General features: G+C 41.0%; 1 protein-coding gene across 1 annotated transcript in view; it reads left to right on the plus strand.

Annotated features, from left to right (window-relative positions):
• LOC115567173 (uncharacterized) overlaps nucleotides 1-18,486 on the plus strand; it is a 39,720-nt gene extending 21,234 nt beyond the window's left edge. The window contains exons 16-22 of the mRNA XM_030393490.1: nucleotides 13,380-13,516; nucleotides 13,784-13,877; nucleotides 13,970-14,135; nucleotides 14,897-15,042; nucleotides 15,214-15,292; nucleotides 15,385-15,512; nucleotides 15,623-18,486. Coding sequence (XP_030249350.1) covers nucleotides 13,380-13,516; nucleotides 13,784-13,877; nucleotides 13,970-14,135; nucleotides 14,897-15,042; nucleotides 15,214-15,292; nucleotides 15,385-15,512; nucleotides 15,623-15,943 — 1,071 coding nt within the window. The 3' untranslated portion in view covers nucleotides 15,944-18,486. The remainder of the gene's footprint in view (nucleotides 1-13,379; nucleotides 13,517-13,783; nucleotides 13,878-13,969; nucleotides 14,136-14,896; nucleotides 15,043-15,213; nucleotides 15,293-15,384; nucleotides 15,513-15,622) is intronic.
• The last annotated feature ends 259 nt before the right edge of the window (nucleotides 18,487-18,745 follow it).

The raw sequence follows: 18,745 nt of genomic DNA on the forward strand, positions 1-18,745 counted from the left end.
TTCTGCTTTTTCTGCAAAATCCCAACCATTCAGACTATAGTTTTATGCATTTCCGGCAGTACGTTCAGCAGATTTCGCTTCAGTCTTCAGCATTCACACTGTATTTTCGTAGGAAATGCAAATTTTTCTAGTTATTATTCTTCTTCCGTACATTTTTTGGCACACTACTCCTCCTTCAAATCTTCAATCCATTCAACCATTCAAATATCTAAATGTTCAGCCTTTTTAGGACATTACGGGGTCTATTTTTCTCGTTTCTACCTTTTATACTTTTGGAAATATTCAGCTTTTTCTGCAAAATTTTGCCCATTCATTCTTATGGGGATTTTTTCAAATTTCATTCTGCTATAACTTCAGCATACGTTCAGCTATTCAAACCATTCAAATATTCAAATGTTCACCTTTTTCCGCTCTTTCAACCTTCTTCTTTTCAACTTTTCAACTTTTTCAGCTATTCAGCTTTTTCCAAAAAAAAATTAACATTGCAGCAGATGGGAAAAGCTTCAAATCCTCTTCAAAACTCATCGACTTTCAACCTCTTCTTGTTCCTCATACTTTGAGCGAGAGACACCATTCAAACTTTAAATGAATCACAAAACCTTGAACTATTGACCTTGTATTCAGTTTTTAAAAATCTTGTACGGTTTTGAAATGGTCGCAGTTTTAGTTTTAAGGATTTTAAGCCCGTCTTCTGAGTTTATAATGGGTGTGTATTGCGTGAGCTAGAGTGCGTGACATCATCAACTGCCGCACCCCAGAGTGAGGAGCAGCTCCGAAAACTGGATTTTTTTTTGCTTCAGCTTGATTTGGATCCCACATCTTGTACTTGACATAGACAATATAGGCATATAAATGTAGGAAATCTTGTTGGGTTTCAGCTGATGTTCTCATTTTAGCTGTAGGACTTAAGGTTCTGGATCTAGAAGCCCGAGAGCGACAAGCACACCTGAATGTTCCCCATAAGCGGCAATGTTAATTTTGAGGCAAAATTTCTGGAGGATCACAGACGGGACATGTTTGTCTCTCGCTCCTGTGCCCTCATTATGCACTCTACAGAAATAAAAATAACATGGGTGCGTTCAGCAGTGTCTCCTGTTACTCAACATATAGCATGTTTTGGCAATAACTATGACAGTTTTCTCAAGAATCGCAGGAGTTTGGCAGGTATTCTCCCATTCATTCCTTATGGGGACATTTTTGTCTGTGTTTCTGCTCCTGCTGCAGCATGTCTGCAGCCATTTTAACCTCTTTCTGCCTTTAACTTCTCACCTGTCAGCCTTTTTTCGCCTTTTTAACCTCTTTCTGCCCTCTTACTCTACAACTTTTTGGCCTTTTCAGTCTTTTTTTCTCCTTTTTATGCTCATTCCGCCCTCTTACTCTACAGCTGTTCATATGTTTTCACCTTTTAACCTCTTCCAGGCCTCTTACTCTACTGCTTGTCATCCTTTATTCACCTTTTTAACCTCTTCCAGCCCTCTTAATCTACAGATTTTCATAGTCTTTTCACCTTTTTAACCTCTTCCAACTCTCGTTACTCTACAGCTTTTCATATTTTATTACCATTTTAACCTCTTTCAGCCCTCTCACTCTACAGCTTTTCATCCTTTTTCACCTTTTTCGGTCCTCGTCAGCCTTTAACTTTTCACCTTTTTTGCCTTCTTTCATCATTTTAACATCTTCCTGCCCCCTACTCTACAGCTTTTCATATTTTTTCACCTTTTTAACGTCCTCCAGCCCTCTTACCCAACAGCTTTTCATCGCTTTCATTCCTTTTACACCTTTTTAAGCTCTTTCGACCTTTGACTTTTTTACATTTTCATCCTTTTTTCACCTTTTTAACCTCTTCGAGCCCTCTTACTCTACAGATTTTCATATACTTTTCACCTTTTTAACCTCCTCCAGCCCTCTTAATCTACAGATTTTCATATTCTTTTCACCTTTTTAACCTCTTCCAGCCCTCTTACTCTACAACTTTTAACATGTTATTACCATTTTAACCCCTTCCAGCCCTCTTACTCTACAGATTTTCATATTCTTTTTACCTTTTTAACCTCTTCCAACCCTCTTACTCGACATCTTTTTACCTTTTAATCCTTTTCTCACCTGTTTGAGCTCTTTCACCCTTGAACTTTTTTACCTTTTCATTGTTTTTTCACCTTTTTAACCTCTTCCAGCCCTCTTACTCTACAACTGTTCACATTTTTTCACCTTTAAACCTCTCCCAGCCCTCTTACTCTACAGCTTTTCACATGTTTTCACCTTTTTAACCTCTTCCAGCCCTCTTACTCTACAGCTTTTCATCCTTTATTCACCTTTTTAACCTCTTCCAGCCCCCTTACTTTACAGCTTTCATATGTTTTCACCTTTTTAACCTCTTCCAGCCCTTTTGCTCTACAGCTTTTCATCCTTTTTCACCTTTTTGGTCTTCATCAGCCTTTAACTTTTCACCTTTTTTGCCTTCTTTCACCTTTTTAAGCTCTTTCAGCCCTCTTACTCTACAGCTTTTTAGCCTCTTTAGATATTCATGTTTCTGCCTTTTCAACTCCTTCAAACATACAACTTCATGTTTAGCTAGAGAAACTGTTCAGCTATCAAAATGTTCAACTTTGTTAGCCCATTAAACCTATTGCTTTTAAGCCTTTCCGCCTTACCAGCGATTGGAATATACTGCTTTTTCTGCAAAATCCTGACCATTCAGCCTATAGTTTTATGCATTTCCTACAGTATGTTCAGCAGATTTCACTTCAGTCTTCAGCATTCACACTGTATTTTCGTAGGAAATGCAAATTTTTCTAGTTAACAGCTAACACCGTTAGCGAGGGGTAGCCCCGTACACCGGGGTGTTAGCCATTAGCGAGGGGTGTTCGCGGCACCAGGCGCCCCACGCTAACGGCTACTGCCTCGCTAACGGTGTTAGCCATTAACGGTTAGCCGTTAGTGAGGAGTTAGCAGTTACCGAGGGGCGCCGTGTGTCGCGAACACCCCTGGCTAACGGCTAACCCCCCCGGTGTTAGCCAATAGAGAGGGATTCTGCACAGCGCCATAGATAGAAATGCATACTAACGTTAGTTTACTCTATCACTCTGGTTCTGCATGCAGCCATAAACCGGCACCCAGCGCTGTCTGACTAACGTAATGTGAAAGAAAAAACACATCCATGCTTACTTTAAATTATAGTCACTTGCAAACGTCAGGTTCAAATTACATTTGAAGCAAGTATTTTAAAACTTGCTAACATTAGTTTCAAGTTACACAGAAGTCTGTTGAAGCCACTATTGATAATTCCAAATTACATCTAGTGCCTCCAGTTATTTTACTTATTTCTACAACAATGTAAAACCTGAAAGATTGTAGTAAGTAACCAACTATATTACTAACATTAACTAAATTCTTACCTTAACAGTTCAGTCTCCCATTTTTCAAATTTCTACTTCTGTCTTTGCTCAGGCGTTTGGCGCGAATACCCAGAATGCACCACGGGGGGGAGGGCAGTCGGAGTAAATACAAAGTGTAGAAGATTTGTTGATCGCTTACATACAGCTTGTTAGGGAAAACAATCAAAATGACTTGTGTTTTGAACAAATGTAGAATAATTCACAACTTGATATATTCATGTCTAGAGAAAAACTTTGTTTTGTATTGTTATTATCACAGGATTAATTATGTTACAATTATTTATTCTTAGATTGACTTGTTTCAGTGTATAGAAACGCCTGTAGGAACCAATAAGACTTATGTGGGAACCATTAAGACTCCTATAGAAGACTCCTGTAGGAACCATTAGACTCCCGTAGAAAACGTTAGTAGGGACCGTTGAAGTCCTGTAGATTTGTGTAGGAGATATTAGAACCTAATATTAGGTAACAATATTAGAAACCATTAGAAACCACCAGGAACCATTAGAAACCAATAGAATATGCCTAATGGTTTGTCTGACTTTTTTCAGCAGGGTACATATCTGGGCCACATACAACTAACCACAAATAGCCCACATTTAGCATGCCATTACATAAACGGTGCCATCATTGCCAGACCTGGCCCACATCTGGCTAACATTCTATTTACCAGGTCAGAAATAGGCCAAAAGTGCCGGCTTGATGTCAGATCTGGCCCAGACCTGTCCGTTACAGATCTGGGCCACATACACCTAACCACAATTGGCCCACATTTGGCATGCCATTACATAAACATTGTCATGCCAGACCTGGCCCACATCTGGCTAACATCCTTTTTACCAGGTCAGAAATAGACCAAAAGTGCGGGCTTGATGCCAGATCTGGCCCAGACCTGTCTGTCACAAATCTGGGCCACATACACCTGACCACAATTGGCCCACATTTGGCATGCCATTTCATAAACAGTGCCATCACTGCCAAACCTGGCCCAGACCTGTCTGTTACAGACCTGGGCCACATACACCTAACCACAATTGGCCCACATTTGGCATGCCATTACATAAACGGTGCCATCATTGCCAGACCTGGCCCACATCTGGCTAACATACTATTTACCAGGTCAGAAATAGACCAAAAGTGCCGGCTTGATGCCAGATCTGGCCCAGACCTGTCTGTTACAGATCTGGGCCACATACACCTAACCACGATTGGCCCACATTTGGCATGCCATATCATAAACGGTGCCATCACTGCCAGACCTGGCCCACATCTGGCTAACATACTATTTGCCATGCCAGATGTAGGCCAGAGGTGCCGGCTTGATGCCGGATCTGGCCCGGACCCGCTTGCTATGTGGGGCGCGTCATACATTTTGAATTTAGCTGGCTGGCACAATTTAGCTCTGTATTTGTAGTGATGTCGTGATGCGGTTTGACTAGATATGATGTTTAGCTTTGATGTTTTTAACCTCTTCAACCCGAGCTGCGCATGTTGCATTATACATGCGAGCATGCTAACCATGTAGCAACATATTAATGCAGCACACCAACTTAACGGGAAGAAGCTCGGCTAAACGCTCATGATAATCATTTTTACCTAATCGAAACTCAATTCCAACACCAAGCAACTAAAGGAGCACGTAGAAAAAACACGCTAATGGCGCATATCTGAAAAATTGGCGTTAGCGATCACGCTACTTCATGCTAATGCTACATACAGCATGTCATATGAAAGCTAGGACTCTACAAATTTCAACGGTACACGTCTCATCACTCTTCGCCCAAAACTCACAGTAGAAGAGCAAAAATAAACATCACTTTATACAGACATGATCATGAATTACGTGCTACATTGGCTGTTTTGTGATTATAAACTCTGTTTGAGTGCATTACACCGCCTCCACCGGCTAATCCAATGTGTCTGTGTCACTTTGAAATGATTCCTGACAGTTCAGGATAAGTTTTGGTTCCAGGAGGACACGTATAATGTGGAGTAGGTAGGACACTAGTCTTCCCACACAGTGTATTTGCCTCCTTGTGATTGGCTGATTAGTGTGATTATCATGGATTTGGGGACTGAAGACTGAAAAAGTCTTATTTCTAATTTATTTATAATTTATTTATTTTATTTATTTATAATTGTTTTATTTACATTTATTTTTTTTATAAATTGTACACATTGTGTACCTGTTTGGCTTGATATTTTATATTCATTCTTTGTTCTCAGGTACCCACCCATTTGCAGAAGGTGCAATCCTTTTTTTGTAATGTTGTATGAAGAAAACTAAACCAAGGCCAAATGGCCTTTACTATTTAAGTTTGTATTTACAGTTTTACATGTTATACATGTTTTACAGTAAGTTGATTTAACTGTATTGTTGTTTAATTACTGGCACTTAATAAATGGGCTTAGTTTGTGAGCCATATGTTGGAGTTGGAATGAATACCTCTGATTTTTTGAGAAATGCTTGATCATTTTACAGCCACATCATTTTCGTTATGCATTATTTGTTTTGGTTGTTTAAAAACGCAAAACATTTTTTTATCCGATTACTCGATTGATAAAGTGCTAGATTAATCGATTACAAAAAGAATCGATAGCTGCAGCCCTACTTGCAAGCGTATCGTATTTTTACAAATATTTATTTTTCATTGAATAGATGAAACTGTTATTTCCAAACTTTGATAGAATTAGTAACAATTAACGGTAAAAGAAGTGGCAGTTACATGATTAAAAATACAAATATTTAATGTCATTTTACAGATAGACTTTTCTTATAAAGTTATGCAACACTCAAAATAGAGATTCATATTGTACATACCTGATTAGTTGGTAAATTAAATCAACGTAGAAATGTAAAAAAACAAACATTTTCTGTTATTTTACACAAATTTACTGTTCATTATCAGGTAGCTGTATAATAGTACTTTGCACAAAAAAACCCCTAAGAGGTGTATGAACTCAAAGAAACCACTTAGCTTCTTAAGGTAGCTCATATGGTGAGCATAAATAAGGCCAAACAAAATCAACAGTACATCTGTTCTTCTTCTTCTTTTCATCTGTTTTTTGTTGTTATGACAACGGCCGCGCGTCCAGACGCAGCGGCTTAGAGCTCTGTGTTATTTTGCATCTTTTTTGTGTTTTATATGTCATTTTTTTGTTCTTCTGGCACACACATGCCACAGCGGCCCATTTACAGTCGCCAAGACCTGATAAGAAATGGCTTTCAGGCAAAAATAGGAATCACGGGTGCCTTCGCACAGACCCACGGCATCCCACCGGAGCTAGCGAGACCGCCGGGCACCCCATGGATTGTTATCGGGTCCAGCAAGCACTAGAGGCGGCGCAGGGAGAGGAGGCAGAAACGAGGATGCCAGGCAGGACTACTAAATCAGCTTAGGAACCAACCACACAGACCTCCGCTACCATCTATCTTCCTCACAAACGCAAGATCCCTCGCGAACAAGATAGATGAGCTGCAGTCACAGATCACCTACAACCGCCACATCCGTGACTGTTGTCATTTGATTGTTAGCGAATCCTGGCTGCGCCCGCATATCCCCAATGCTACCGTTGAGCTTCACCGCTGCGACCGGACTGAAGCCTCTGGTAAGAGCATGGGACCGTAACCGTTGTTTACATCCCTCCCCATGCTAACGTTAGCACAGCACTCAGCCAGCTTGAGCTCATGGTGTGTAAACAACAGAGGGCTCATCCGGATGGCGTGCACATCATTCAGTGCGTTTACATGACACTCAAGAAAACCGAATTACTGCGTTAGTCTGACTATGAACAGATTTTTAAGATGGATGTATACACCTTTGTCTGACTAAAATCGGACCGGATCGGATTTCTCATAGTCGAATTACAGCACGTAGATTATTCGATTGAAAGTCGCATTACTCCTGCATGTATACGTTTCCAGCGGATCGGATCGGATTTTGTGTTCTGCGCAGGCGCGAGATTTTTCCCCGGGGCCATGAGCCGGAAGTAGACCGCCGGCGGCGGCGGCGGCTTTCCTCCGAAATCACCGCAAGAAAGAGTGCCAGAGTGCACCTAGTTTGTGTAATTATCATGTACACCATATACGAAGTGTACAAAGATGTAGCTTCGTCTCGCTCTTCGTACGCCATCTTTCTTGAATGCCGAGGCAGCTGGTGACGTAAAGAGGTCAGCCGGAGGTGCGCCGTTAACACTAGTTGAAATGGGTACAGCGCCACCTAGCGTACCGGGGGTATGACATGCTTTCGGCCAGTAATTCGATTTTCTCACTGGCATGTATACTCGGATAATTGCAGTTGTCCGATTGAGCAGCATAGTCGAACTATGGCTGTAATCTGACTAAGCTGTGCATGTAAACGCACTGATTGCTGGGGACTTTAACAAAGCATGCCTCAAGACTGTTCTCCCCAAATTTCACCAGCACATCAAGTTAGCAACCAGGGGAGAAAACACACTTGATCATGTTTATTCTAACATCAAGCATGCCTACAGATCAACCCCCCTCCCCCACCTCGGACAATCAGACCACCTCTCTCTGCTCCTCTTCCCTGCCTACACCCCCCTCAGAAGGCAAACAAAACCAGCCATCCAGACCATCAAAGCCTGGCCTGAAAATGCTCTCAACCAGCTGCAGGACTGCTTTGCCTGCACAGACTGGAGCATTTTCGAAGACCCTGATCAGAGCTCGTAACTCGGCCTTCAGGACGGGAGACAGAGCTCTCTACTGCACTGCCAGAGCTGACCTGAGGAGGGGCATCAAACAGGCCAATGTCTCCTACAAGAACAAAATAGAAGGATACCTGACGGACAATAACCCGCGTCAGATGTGGAGGGGCATCCAGGCCCTAACCAACTACAAAGGCAACCCCCCTCCCACATCCTCCAACAGCAGCAGCACACTGGCAGAGGAGCTAAACAGCTTCTTTGCCCAGTTTGAGACCACCACCACACACCTGCAGTCACTGCCTCCCCCTGGTTCCAGCACCCCACCTCTCTCTCTCCAGGAGCACAAGGTGAGAAAAAACTTAAGAGCAGGGAACCCCAGAAAAGCAGCTGGTCCTGACGGTATCCCAGGGGCGGTGATTAAAGCATGTGCAGACCAACTGGCAGGGATCCTCACCAAAATCTTCAACCTCTTCCTGACACATGCCACCGTCCCCACATGTCTGAAGGCCTCTATCATCGTCCCCATCCCCAAAAAACCTGCCATAGACAGCTCAGCATTTAACACCATAATTACAGACATTCTCATCACCAAACTGCTGGAACTACAGATCCCCCTCCCCAACTGCAATTGGATTAGAAACTTCCTGTCAAGTCGCCCACAGTCTGTGAGACTCGGCCCCCACCACTCCACTGCACTCACACTCAGCACTGGTTCCCCTCAAGGCTGCGTTCTGAGCCCTCTACTGTACGCTCTGTACACCTACGACTGCTCTCCAACTCACCCAACCAACCACATTATTAAATATGCAGATGATACTAGGGCTGAACGATATATCGTTATCGTATCTATATCTAGATATGAACATTCAAGATATTCATATCGAAAAAGCAATGATATAAACGATAAAGATTACCCCTCTCGCCCTGCACGTACAGCTCTGGCAGTCACAACAAATATCCTTTTTACGATTGCCCTTGAATGCACCGCTAAGGCCAGCCAACCACAAACCTTATTTCATGCTTGCTGTGGATCGACAGCTGAAGCCAACCAATGACAAACATACGAGGGCGGGAGTGATGGAGAGGGAGACTGAGACGCACACACAACTTGGCGACTTTCTAGCTAGTTTAGCGACTTTTCAGACCCTCTTAGCGACGTTATTTCTAAAAAGCGACTAGCAAGAAATCTTCAGGGGAAAGGCGAGAAATATATTATATTGTAATTCTCCTGCTGCTCAGAGTCATCGCAGTCCATGGCTCCTCTGCAGCAGCGCCGGGGTCTCTGCCCTCCCGAGCGGCTGCGCAGGCGGCAGGCTGGTGTGTGTGTGGGGGCTGGCTGGGGCAGCAGGAGCGGACGCCGCGGCCTCTCGCTCTGTGGATATGAGACCATATAGCTGCCGTCTACTCTGTTTTGATCCGTTAATTCTCTGACTTCTTAGTCTTTCTAAATTCCACTGGTACTTTACCAGCGATAACCTGAAGCTGCTGAGTTTCGATCTTCACTCTCACTCTTTCTCTCCAGATTAGGATGTCATCGTTCATCTTGTAAAAATGCACATAGTTTGTTTGATCTTCTCCCTCCCTTTACTGTTGTTACTTCAGATATATTTGTCTCTGTAGTGAGTTTGTGATTATTTAGTTAAGATTTCTCTATCAACCATTTGTATATGGCTTAAAATAATCTCTTTATTTTTCTGAAAAATGCTTGGTTTTCACCGAACCCGTAGTCATATCGTATCGTATCGATATCGAGATATCTGGCATGAATATCGAGATATGAAATTTTGCCCATATCGTTCAGCCCTAGATGATACCACAGTGGTTGGACTCATCCGAGGCGAGGACGAGACAGCGTACAGGGCCGAGGTGGAGGAACTGTCGCTATGGTGCTCAGACAACAACCTGACCCTGAATATCCAAAAGACAAAAGAACTCATCATGGACTTCAGGAAGAACAGACATGACCACACCCCCCTCCTCATAAATGGAGAACAGGTGGAGACTGTCACCACCTTCAGGTTTCTGGGCACCCACATCTCCGCAGACCACTCCTGGACCTACAACATCAGGGCCCTGGTTAAGAAGGCTCAGCAGCGACTACACTTCCTGCGTGTCCTCAGGAAAAACAAACTGGACACAAAGCTGCTGCTGGCCTTCTATCACTCCTCTGTGGAGAGCGTACTGACGTACTGTCTGGGTGTGTGGTACGCAGGCTCAACAGCCGAAGACAGGAAGGCGGTGCAGAGGGTCAGCCTGACCAGCCTAGAACACATCGCCACATCCTGCTGTCTAAGGAGAACCAAGGCCATCACAGGGAAACCCTCACACCCTGCCTACCCCCTGTTTGATCTGTTGCCCTCTGGGGACAACAAAGTCCCACACCAGCAGGCTGACGAACAGCTTCTTCCCCTGGGCCATACGAACTACAAATACGAACAGATACACTCACAAACCACCCCCCGACAAGAACAAACCCAATCTACCTCTTCCTACCTCCCTTTAGCACCTTAAAGGGCTATATATATATAATTTATTTATATTTATATTACTATTGTTCTATGTGTTGCTTTTTTTTATTTGTTGCTGCGGGAGCACACTCAATTTCATTGTACTCTCCTGTACAATGACAATAAAGACTATTCTATTCTATTCTATTCAAGATCTGTGAGATGGTTGAGTATGATTGACAAGTGGTGAGTTTCAAAGGGCATTCCTGCAGTTACTTGCTTCTCAATGACCACTGCTGGCATGCCTCCAAATCATCCTGAGAAGATAATACAGATTCAGTGTGTTGGTGTAATTGTACTAAACATCAAGCTATAAGCTAATGGTGAAAAAAAATCACAAACACACAAACACACACGGACACACACACACACACCTTTGCTTCCAAAAAGGTACAAATTGTGACATCAACCAATGTCAATCCTGTAGTCAATAGGTTTCCCTAAATAATGTTATGGTGACCAAATTCTGGAGATAAGTTAGTCCAGGCCCTCTTGACAGACTAGCCCTCTCAGCCATCGGACTGAACAGAATCAAGCTTTTGTGGCAGGCGACCCCAAATTTCTGAGCAGTACTGTATATAACAGTGACAAACTCTTGGAATGTGCAGTGCAGATTGTACTGTGACCAGTTGAGTGCAATCTACCATCCACAACCATGATTCTCAACAACTGGGCAAAGATGTTATCTGACAAGAACAGACATCATGTATCCACCCCCACTCCACCACCACTAGGGCCCTATGATTTCCGCGATCACGGAATCGCGGACGGAATCGCGGAATTGGCTGATTAAAACGGAATCTACTTTTTAACGCGGAATATGACATAATTTCACTGAAATGTTGTTCTCGTGTGGAAGAGGAACGTTTGTCTGGGGAAAACTGCATGGGGGGAACCAAATCTGGGTGGCACAACAAGTCGCCGCTGTCCCCCCCCCACAGACTGAGCTCCCCCGTCAAAACAGTGTAAGCATGGCGAAGCGGCTGCCCACGGCTCCGTCTTCGTCGGCGAAGTCGACGACTTGTATGTGTCAGGTGAACTGTTGTTTGCAAAGAAGCAGACCTGAGAAATCATAATTAAAGGTGTAATGATTCATATTATCGGCATATCACCAGAGTGACTGTTAACTGCTGCTAACAGTAGCTGCTGTTAGCTAGTTAGCCCCGTTAGCCACAACCCTCTTAGCTGACTCTGCCTGGGCTGGGAGGCTTTTCTGGATCTGCCTGAGAGCTGACCATGTTTTTATTCAATGAAACCCATAAAAACGCAAAATATACTACTGTATGAAGAAATGATGAAGTCAAAATGTTTTTGATGCACTTTACTGTACTCTATGGTACAGTATTGAGGAAATATGTTTGTCACCTCAATTACTTTAAGGTAATTTCTTTTTAATTTGTGTACATTTTAGTCATTTACTTTAAAAACACACTGTTTTTGGTAGTATAATAAGAGTAAATTGGGATTCACAAAAATTAAAACGGGAAAAACGGAATTCCCAAAAATTAAAACGGAAGGGATTTGGGAAAAAATAAAACAGATTTTATAGGGCCCTACACCACCTCGTGCAAGTGAAGTGCTCTTCACTTTCTTACCGGTCCCTATATCCAAAAAGGCTGAGAGCACTTGATCTACAATTAACTAATAAATAGACACTGAAGGCATGAGAAACCCTCAAGAAACACTGCTTTTTCAAGAGTGGATAGCATTAACACTTTCAACTCGATAGGACTTACCACAACTAAAAACTACAAGTGATTAATGATATTCCAGTATCTCTGTATCTGATGTAGTTTTTGACTTTGTCACAAATGGAGAGAAAATAAAACACCAATGTGATGCATTAAAGCATCCTTACCTATGGCTCATCTGCCATCAAAACTTCCAGCCTCCTTTTCTTTGTAGATATTTAGTGGCTGGGTTGTATTCTTGCCGGGTGAAGCAAAGGGGGAAAAGCAAATGTTTTATTGGTGATCCCCTGGAATTTACTGTGGAGCTGTGTAAATAAATAAAAACAAGAAAAAAATAACACAGGTTATAATGATTATATTACACTGTAAGCCTTTAAAGATTTCCAAAACACACATACTGTAGATCCTTAAAACTTAAACCTGCATTAAATCGTTACTTTTTACTCACTTGGCCGCTCTGTATCACAGCGAATGATAAGTAAGGCAACTTCCACTTTGCCTTATTAAACCAATATTTATCATAAAAATTATACAGCAGCCTACTTACAACAGTTAACACTGAATAGACAAAGCAGAGAGATTATTTACATTTTCACAATTTGAAAATAAATACTATCTAAATTTAGCCTCAGGGATCATTATGTGGCTAGTTATCGCCAGGGGCCAGTTAACCTAATGTAGTTGGTTAGCTAGCTATTTGTGGACTTTTGTTAGTTTTACACCGCGTCAGTTAGCCAGTTAGCTAACTATCACCAGAAGAACCAGTCAGGACCTATTAAACTATTAAACTTATATTGCATAACTGATGCATGGTTTGAAGTGAATACTATAAATAAATCTCAAATGAAACTTACCGTCTAAACTTCGCTGCGGAGCTTCTGTCTGCCCAGATGCAACAGTGATTGTTCAGACAAACGGAGGGAAGAGAACCCATGCTGAACGGGAATCGGCAAAAGAGGTGTGCAGCTTTTGTAACAAATGAAATAAATAATTTGATAAATTATCAAACACAAAGATATTATGCAGTTAAACTGTGGTTTTGTTCTTGGACATAATAATGATGATGATGATGATGATGATGGATATAATTGCTTACTTTCTGATTCTTTATCTTTTAGATGGTGAGAGATGCTCTCCAGGCTAAACCGGGTGGACAGATTATTTTGGATGAATATGATAAAATGACAACGTTGACGGATAGCACACGGAGACAGTTGGTAAACCTTCTTGTGGCCGACATGGTTGAAATTCATGGGTAAGACTTCAGTGTTCATATTTGTACTTTACTTAATAGAGATTTTTTTTTTTTAAAAGGGCACACTCATTTTAGGACATTGCATATTAGTACAGCAATTTATTATTTAATTTCTCCTATGTCAGAAATAAATATTAAATGGCTAAAATATTTTACAAAAACTAACAATTTGAGAGAGACTAAAACTCACTGAAGCTAACAGCAGTAACATTTGTATCTTTTAAACACTGAAGGAATTGTAGTAGCAATGTCATGTTTATCTTTCAGGAGGAGCCCACCCGTCTCTGTGCGAAGTAAATATGCTTTGGGCATCATCTCCCTATTTCCCAGCCTCAGAGATCCATACTCGGACAATGGATATGTACGTTTGTAAATGAAAAGCTTGTATGTCAATTTATGGAGTAGTAATATGTTTTGAACTTACTCTACAATTTATTGTTTTTAATATTACAGGAACACTTCTTTGACCCACAGAGTGGATCTGGCTACTTGGCCTGGAGGATAAAGACTGTTCAGCGCAACACTGCAGCTCAGTCCCGGAGATCCTCCACCAGCACAACCTATCAAGATAGTCCAAAGAGAAAGAGGGAGGTTATCTGCATTGATAAGCAGCTGCTTGGTGAGCACTGTCATGAAGCAATATCCTTTTTGAAACATTCAACTGATGAATCGGCAACAGGGTTCGTACGGATGCTTGAAATCCTTGAAAGTGCTTGAATTTCAATGTTGTGTTTTCAAGGTCTGAAAAGTGCTTGGATTTTAGTTTAAGTGCTTGAAAGTGCTTGACATTATGACTCTGTGTCTTGGCAACATTTGGATCAGACTGGATAGTTTTCTTATTACAAGGAGAAATAAAATAAGTGTGTGTGTGTGTGTGTGTATCATCACACATGCAGCCTGGTAGCAATAGAGAAGGATGGCTGAGGAGAAGGTGAATTTGATGCAATTTGGACTGATGACACGTTCAATATTAATAAACCTGATGAATAAGCGAAAATCTTATAAAAGTTTATGTCAAAAAAGAAAATTACAGGGTGCCCTCAGGTCTCTCTTTGTCCCGGTGCAAGTGTACCTGAAGAACGCCAAGTGGCTTCCTTTTTTTCTGGATAAAACTTTGTGTACTCTTTTAATTTCTAAAGTTTTTGCTATCATGAAACATCATTTTAGATGTTTACAGCATAATACAATGTACATAAATGTGATAAAAAGTAAAAAAAAATAATAATCATGAGTATATATATATTCCTGTAGATATGTATTTTACCCCAGCGATAAGGTGCTGGAAAATTTTGTAAATGACCCTTAAAAGTGCTTGAAAAGTGCTTGAATTTGACCTTGAAAAATGTGTGAAAAGTGCTTGAATTTGACCTTGAAAAATGTGTACGAACCCTGCGGCAATCAAAGAGAAGATGAGGGCCACATTTCAGTACTGCCAAACAAGATCAAGATCAGGTTTGGTTCAAGATCAGCAGTGCTCTTCGACAGTCTTTGATGTCTTCCCACAATTCCTCGACATCACTGGCTTGGTAAGAAAGACAACTTCTTTTTATTAAGTGAATTGTCACTCAAGGTATACACTTTTAAGTTGCATATGTATAAAAATGCTTGTTCTTCTGTAAATTGAGCAAGACTTCACCATGATGTTTGGAGAGGAAGTGTCGGGCAGATTTTTGGCAAAATGGCCTTCTTTTTTCAAGCCTAGGATCCTGACAGACTGCAAAAAACTGACCTTTAATGAGCACATTGAAGACCTCTTGTCTGTGCAGCACGACTCAGGTGGGTCTGGTTAGCTTGGCTCATTCTTCTCTTTAAGATATCTCTTACTTATGATGTGAATGTGTCTGATATTTCTCCTGTTTTTCCCCTAGGATGGGACAGTGACCTGTCAAGCATTCTACTGTTGGTTCACCTGCTTCCTCCTACCTCCAAAGGCCACAAGAAGAGCGCTAAAATCAGCTCTTGTCAAGCTGTTGACCATGTTGTGAGATATATACAGGTATGCAAATAGTAGTGTACCTATGCAGTTATTCTGATGATCCTTTTATTGGCTTAGTCATTTGAATGACTCATGATTTTCTCACGATTCTTCTTTACATTTTCTTAAAGATGGGAGCCAGTGTTGAAACCTTCCTTGCTGGTGTGGAGCCGGGACAGCCCTTCCTCCTGTGTGTTGGTGAGAAGAAGAACAGCATCCAAAGACACTATGTCATCATTGATCACAAGGCCATCCCTTGCAAGGCACAGACATCCTTGGCAGCTTTTGATGAGCTCTTCAAAGCACACTTCGTCTTCAGTGTCAGCTACCAGGAATCCCTCTACAACTTCTATACGTTCATCCAAACCACAGTTTTTAACATTGACGTGGGAAGTGCCAAGGAAAGTCCCAGAGTCAAGGAGCTAAGAGCAAGATTTTTGCACGACGCTTGAGGTGATAAAAATCCTTGGATGCAAATATGTTTCTTTGTTATGTCTGTAAGGCACACCACAAAAGTTCTGCATTGCTTTGTCAGCATTTAAGACTTCACCACGGTCTATATCCTGGAAAGACATTACGTTTGATATGTGGACAGCCGGGATGTTGTTTATCATTTTGCACTTATTCAGGTTTCAAGAAGCATCTTGTTCATTTCCATAGAGATGTTGCTTTGACTAATACTGCTGACAATGTGGACACTCAGAATGAAGTTGGTGAGCCCTCAACTTCACAAGCAGTCAGTACAGACTCTCCAATATCTACCCAGCCGTCTGTTGACAATAATCATGTGTTAAACATGTGTGCTTTTGTTGTAACACAGTTACAAGCATCCGGTGTTGCTGAGAGCACAGTCCAAGCAATGGTGGGGTCCATGGAGGAACTAGTAAATGACATTCATAGGCAAGCGAGAGAGGCAGTTCTCAGCTGTACTTCAGAAATTGAAGGCACAGATTTGGAAAAGAAGGTGTAAAAGTGTTTTGAGCAACTAGAAAATCCTTTCTCAACCTTGAACACAAGAGTCAAACGACAGAAGTTCTTTGAGGAAAAATGGGAAAGTGTTGAACCTGTTGAATATGTTCTTGGGGTGCGGTTTGATGTTAGCAGAGATAAAACAACAGGAGTTTACAGTCAGGTCCCTGTAACAGATAAATTTGTGTATACACCCATCCTGGGAACTCTTAAGTCTATGTTCAAGAACACTGAATTATGTGAAAGTTTCTTACAAACCAAACAATACGAAGAAGGCATTTATAAAGACATATGTGATGGTTCATACTTCGAGAGTAACATTTTGTTTTCCCAGAAAAAACATGGTCTACAGATTCAACTCTAATTTGATGAGTTTGAGACAGCAAATCCCTTAGGTTCAAAGAAAGGGATTCACAAACTTGGTTGTATTTACTTTATATTGAGGAACCTGCCCCCAAAATATAATTCTGTGTTGATGAATATACATGTTGTGGCACTCTTTCACTCACAAGACCTGAAGACTTATGGATTTGATGACATCCTTAAGCCTCTTGTTGATGATCTTAAAATATTTGAAACACAAGGAATTGAGGTGCCTTTCTCAGACTTACCATTGCTTGGTTCTGTTATACAAGTAACAGGGGACAGCCTAGGTTTACATGGACTGTTTGGTTTTGTTGAGTCCTTCAGTGCTACATATTTCTGTAGATTTTGTTTGACAAGTAAGGATGAGTCACAGTCTGTCTTTACTGAAGATGACCCTGGCATGATTTTTCGTACAAAAGAAATCCATGCAGAACATTGTGCAGCTCTACAGGAAAATCCCATGTTGGGTTCAACATTTGGTGTCAAAAAGACATGCTTGCTCAATACATTGCATTTTTTCCACACCTCTGACAACTATGCAGTTTACATAATGCACGATTTACTTGAAGGTGTAGTACAGTACGAACTCAAACTTGTCTTTCAATACCTTGTCAACCAGAAATATCTGTCATTAGAATCATTGTCACAGAGGATCCAAAGTTTCAACTATGGTTATATTGAGAGAAAAAATAGGCCAAGTGGATTGAAAATGGATGAGGCTAGCAAGGATATTGGATTAAATGCAATTCAGTCGTGGTGTCTTGTGAGAAATGCTCCTCTTATTTTTGGTGATGTATTGGAAAGAAATAATTGTTACTGGAATCTGCGCCTCCTCTTGATTCAGATTGTGAATATTGTGTTTTCACCCATTGTAACTAACGGTATGACATACTATTTGAAGCACTTGATTAAGGACCACCACAAGCTATTTAAATCTTTGTTTTCACAGAAAAGATTGATTCCAAAGCATCATTTCATGCTACATTATCCACGTTGTATTAGAAAAATAGGTCTACTCCTTCACGTATGGTGCATGAGGTTTGAGGCCAAACATAATTTTTTTAAAAGATCAGTGAAAAATTTCAAAAATATCACAAAAACATTGGTGAAACAACACCAGAGAAAGCTAGCTTACCACTGGGAGAATTTTGATTTTCAGAGATTTGAGTTTGGTCCAGTGAAGAAAGAAATTATTGATAGCTTGGAGGGAGGTGCTGTTTTAAGTTCTGTTTTTAATGTAAATGCATACTGTGAAGTGTCAACCACTAATTAGGTGAAGAACTATGGAACAGAATATCAGATTGGTATGTTTGTTTGTACTGGAACAAATACAGAAATTCCCATTTTCAGAAAGGTCACCAACATCATTATACATGATGAGCAAGCTTTCATTTTGACTTGCAGAGTGGATATTCTTTATTTTGATGATGATTTTAATGCATACTGTGTCGATGAGAGAGCAGATTCATAGTCTGTTTTTCCAATTAAGGAGTTGATTTATTACAGACCGTATGACAAACAGTTTTCTAATGAGATGTGTGAAAAAACATACATTGTGCCACATTGTCATATTGTGTGACCTGTGTTGTGGTTATTGCAAAGCCAGTGCTGTTTTTTATGTGGTGTGCTTGTTTGAAATACAGATTGATTCAGACTGCAACTTGTGTGGTTTTCTTTGTAAATTCAAGTGGCATGTATTGTTTTTAGGAGTGAAATTGGAAATTATTAATTGACTCCCAGTAGTATTTTTAAAATGAAATCAACTATAAAAGATTTCTATGTTGAATTATATATAACACTCTACAGTGTTAAAGGTCCCATATTATGGTCATTTCTGCTTCTTGATATGGTTCCTTGAAGTCTAAATGGAATGTTAGTAACATGCTTTGGTCGAAATAAGCTGAAGGATTAAGCACAGC

Source organism: Sparus aurata, chromosome 17, assembly GCF_900880675.1.
Source record: "Sparus aurata chromosome 17, fSpaAur1.1, whole genome shotgun sequence".
NCBI classification, from domain to species: domain Eukaryota; kingdom Metazoa; phylum Chordata; class Actinopteri; order Spariformes; family Sparidae; genus Sparus; species Sparus aurata.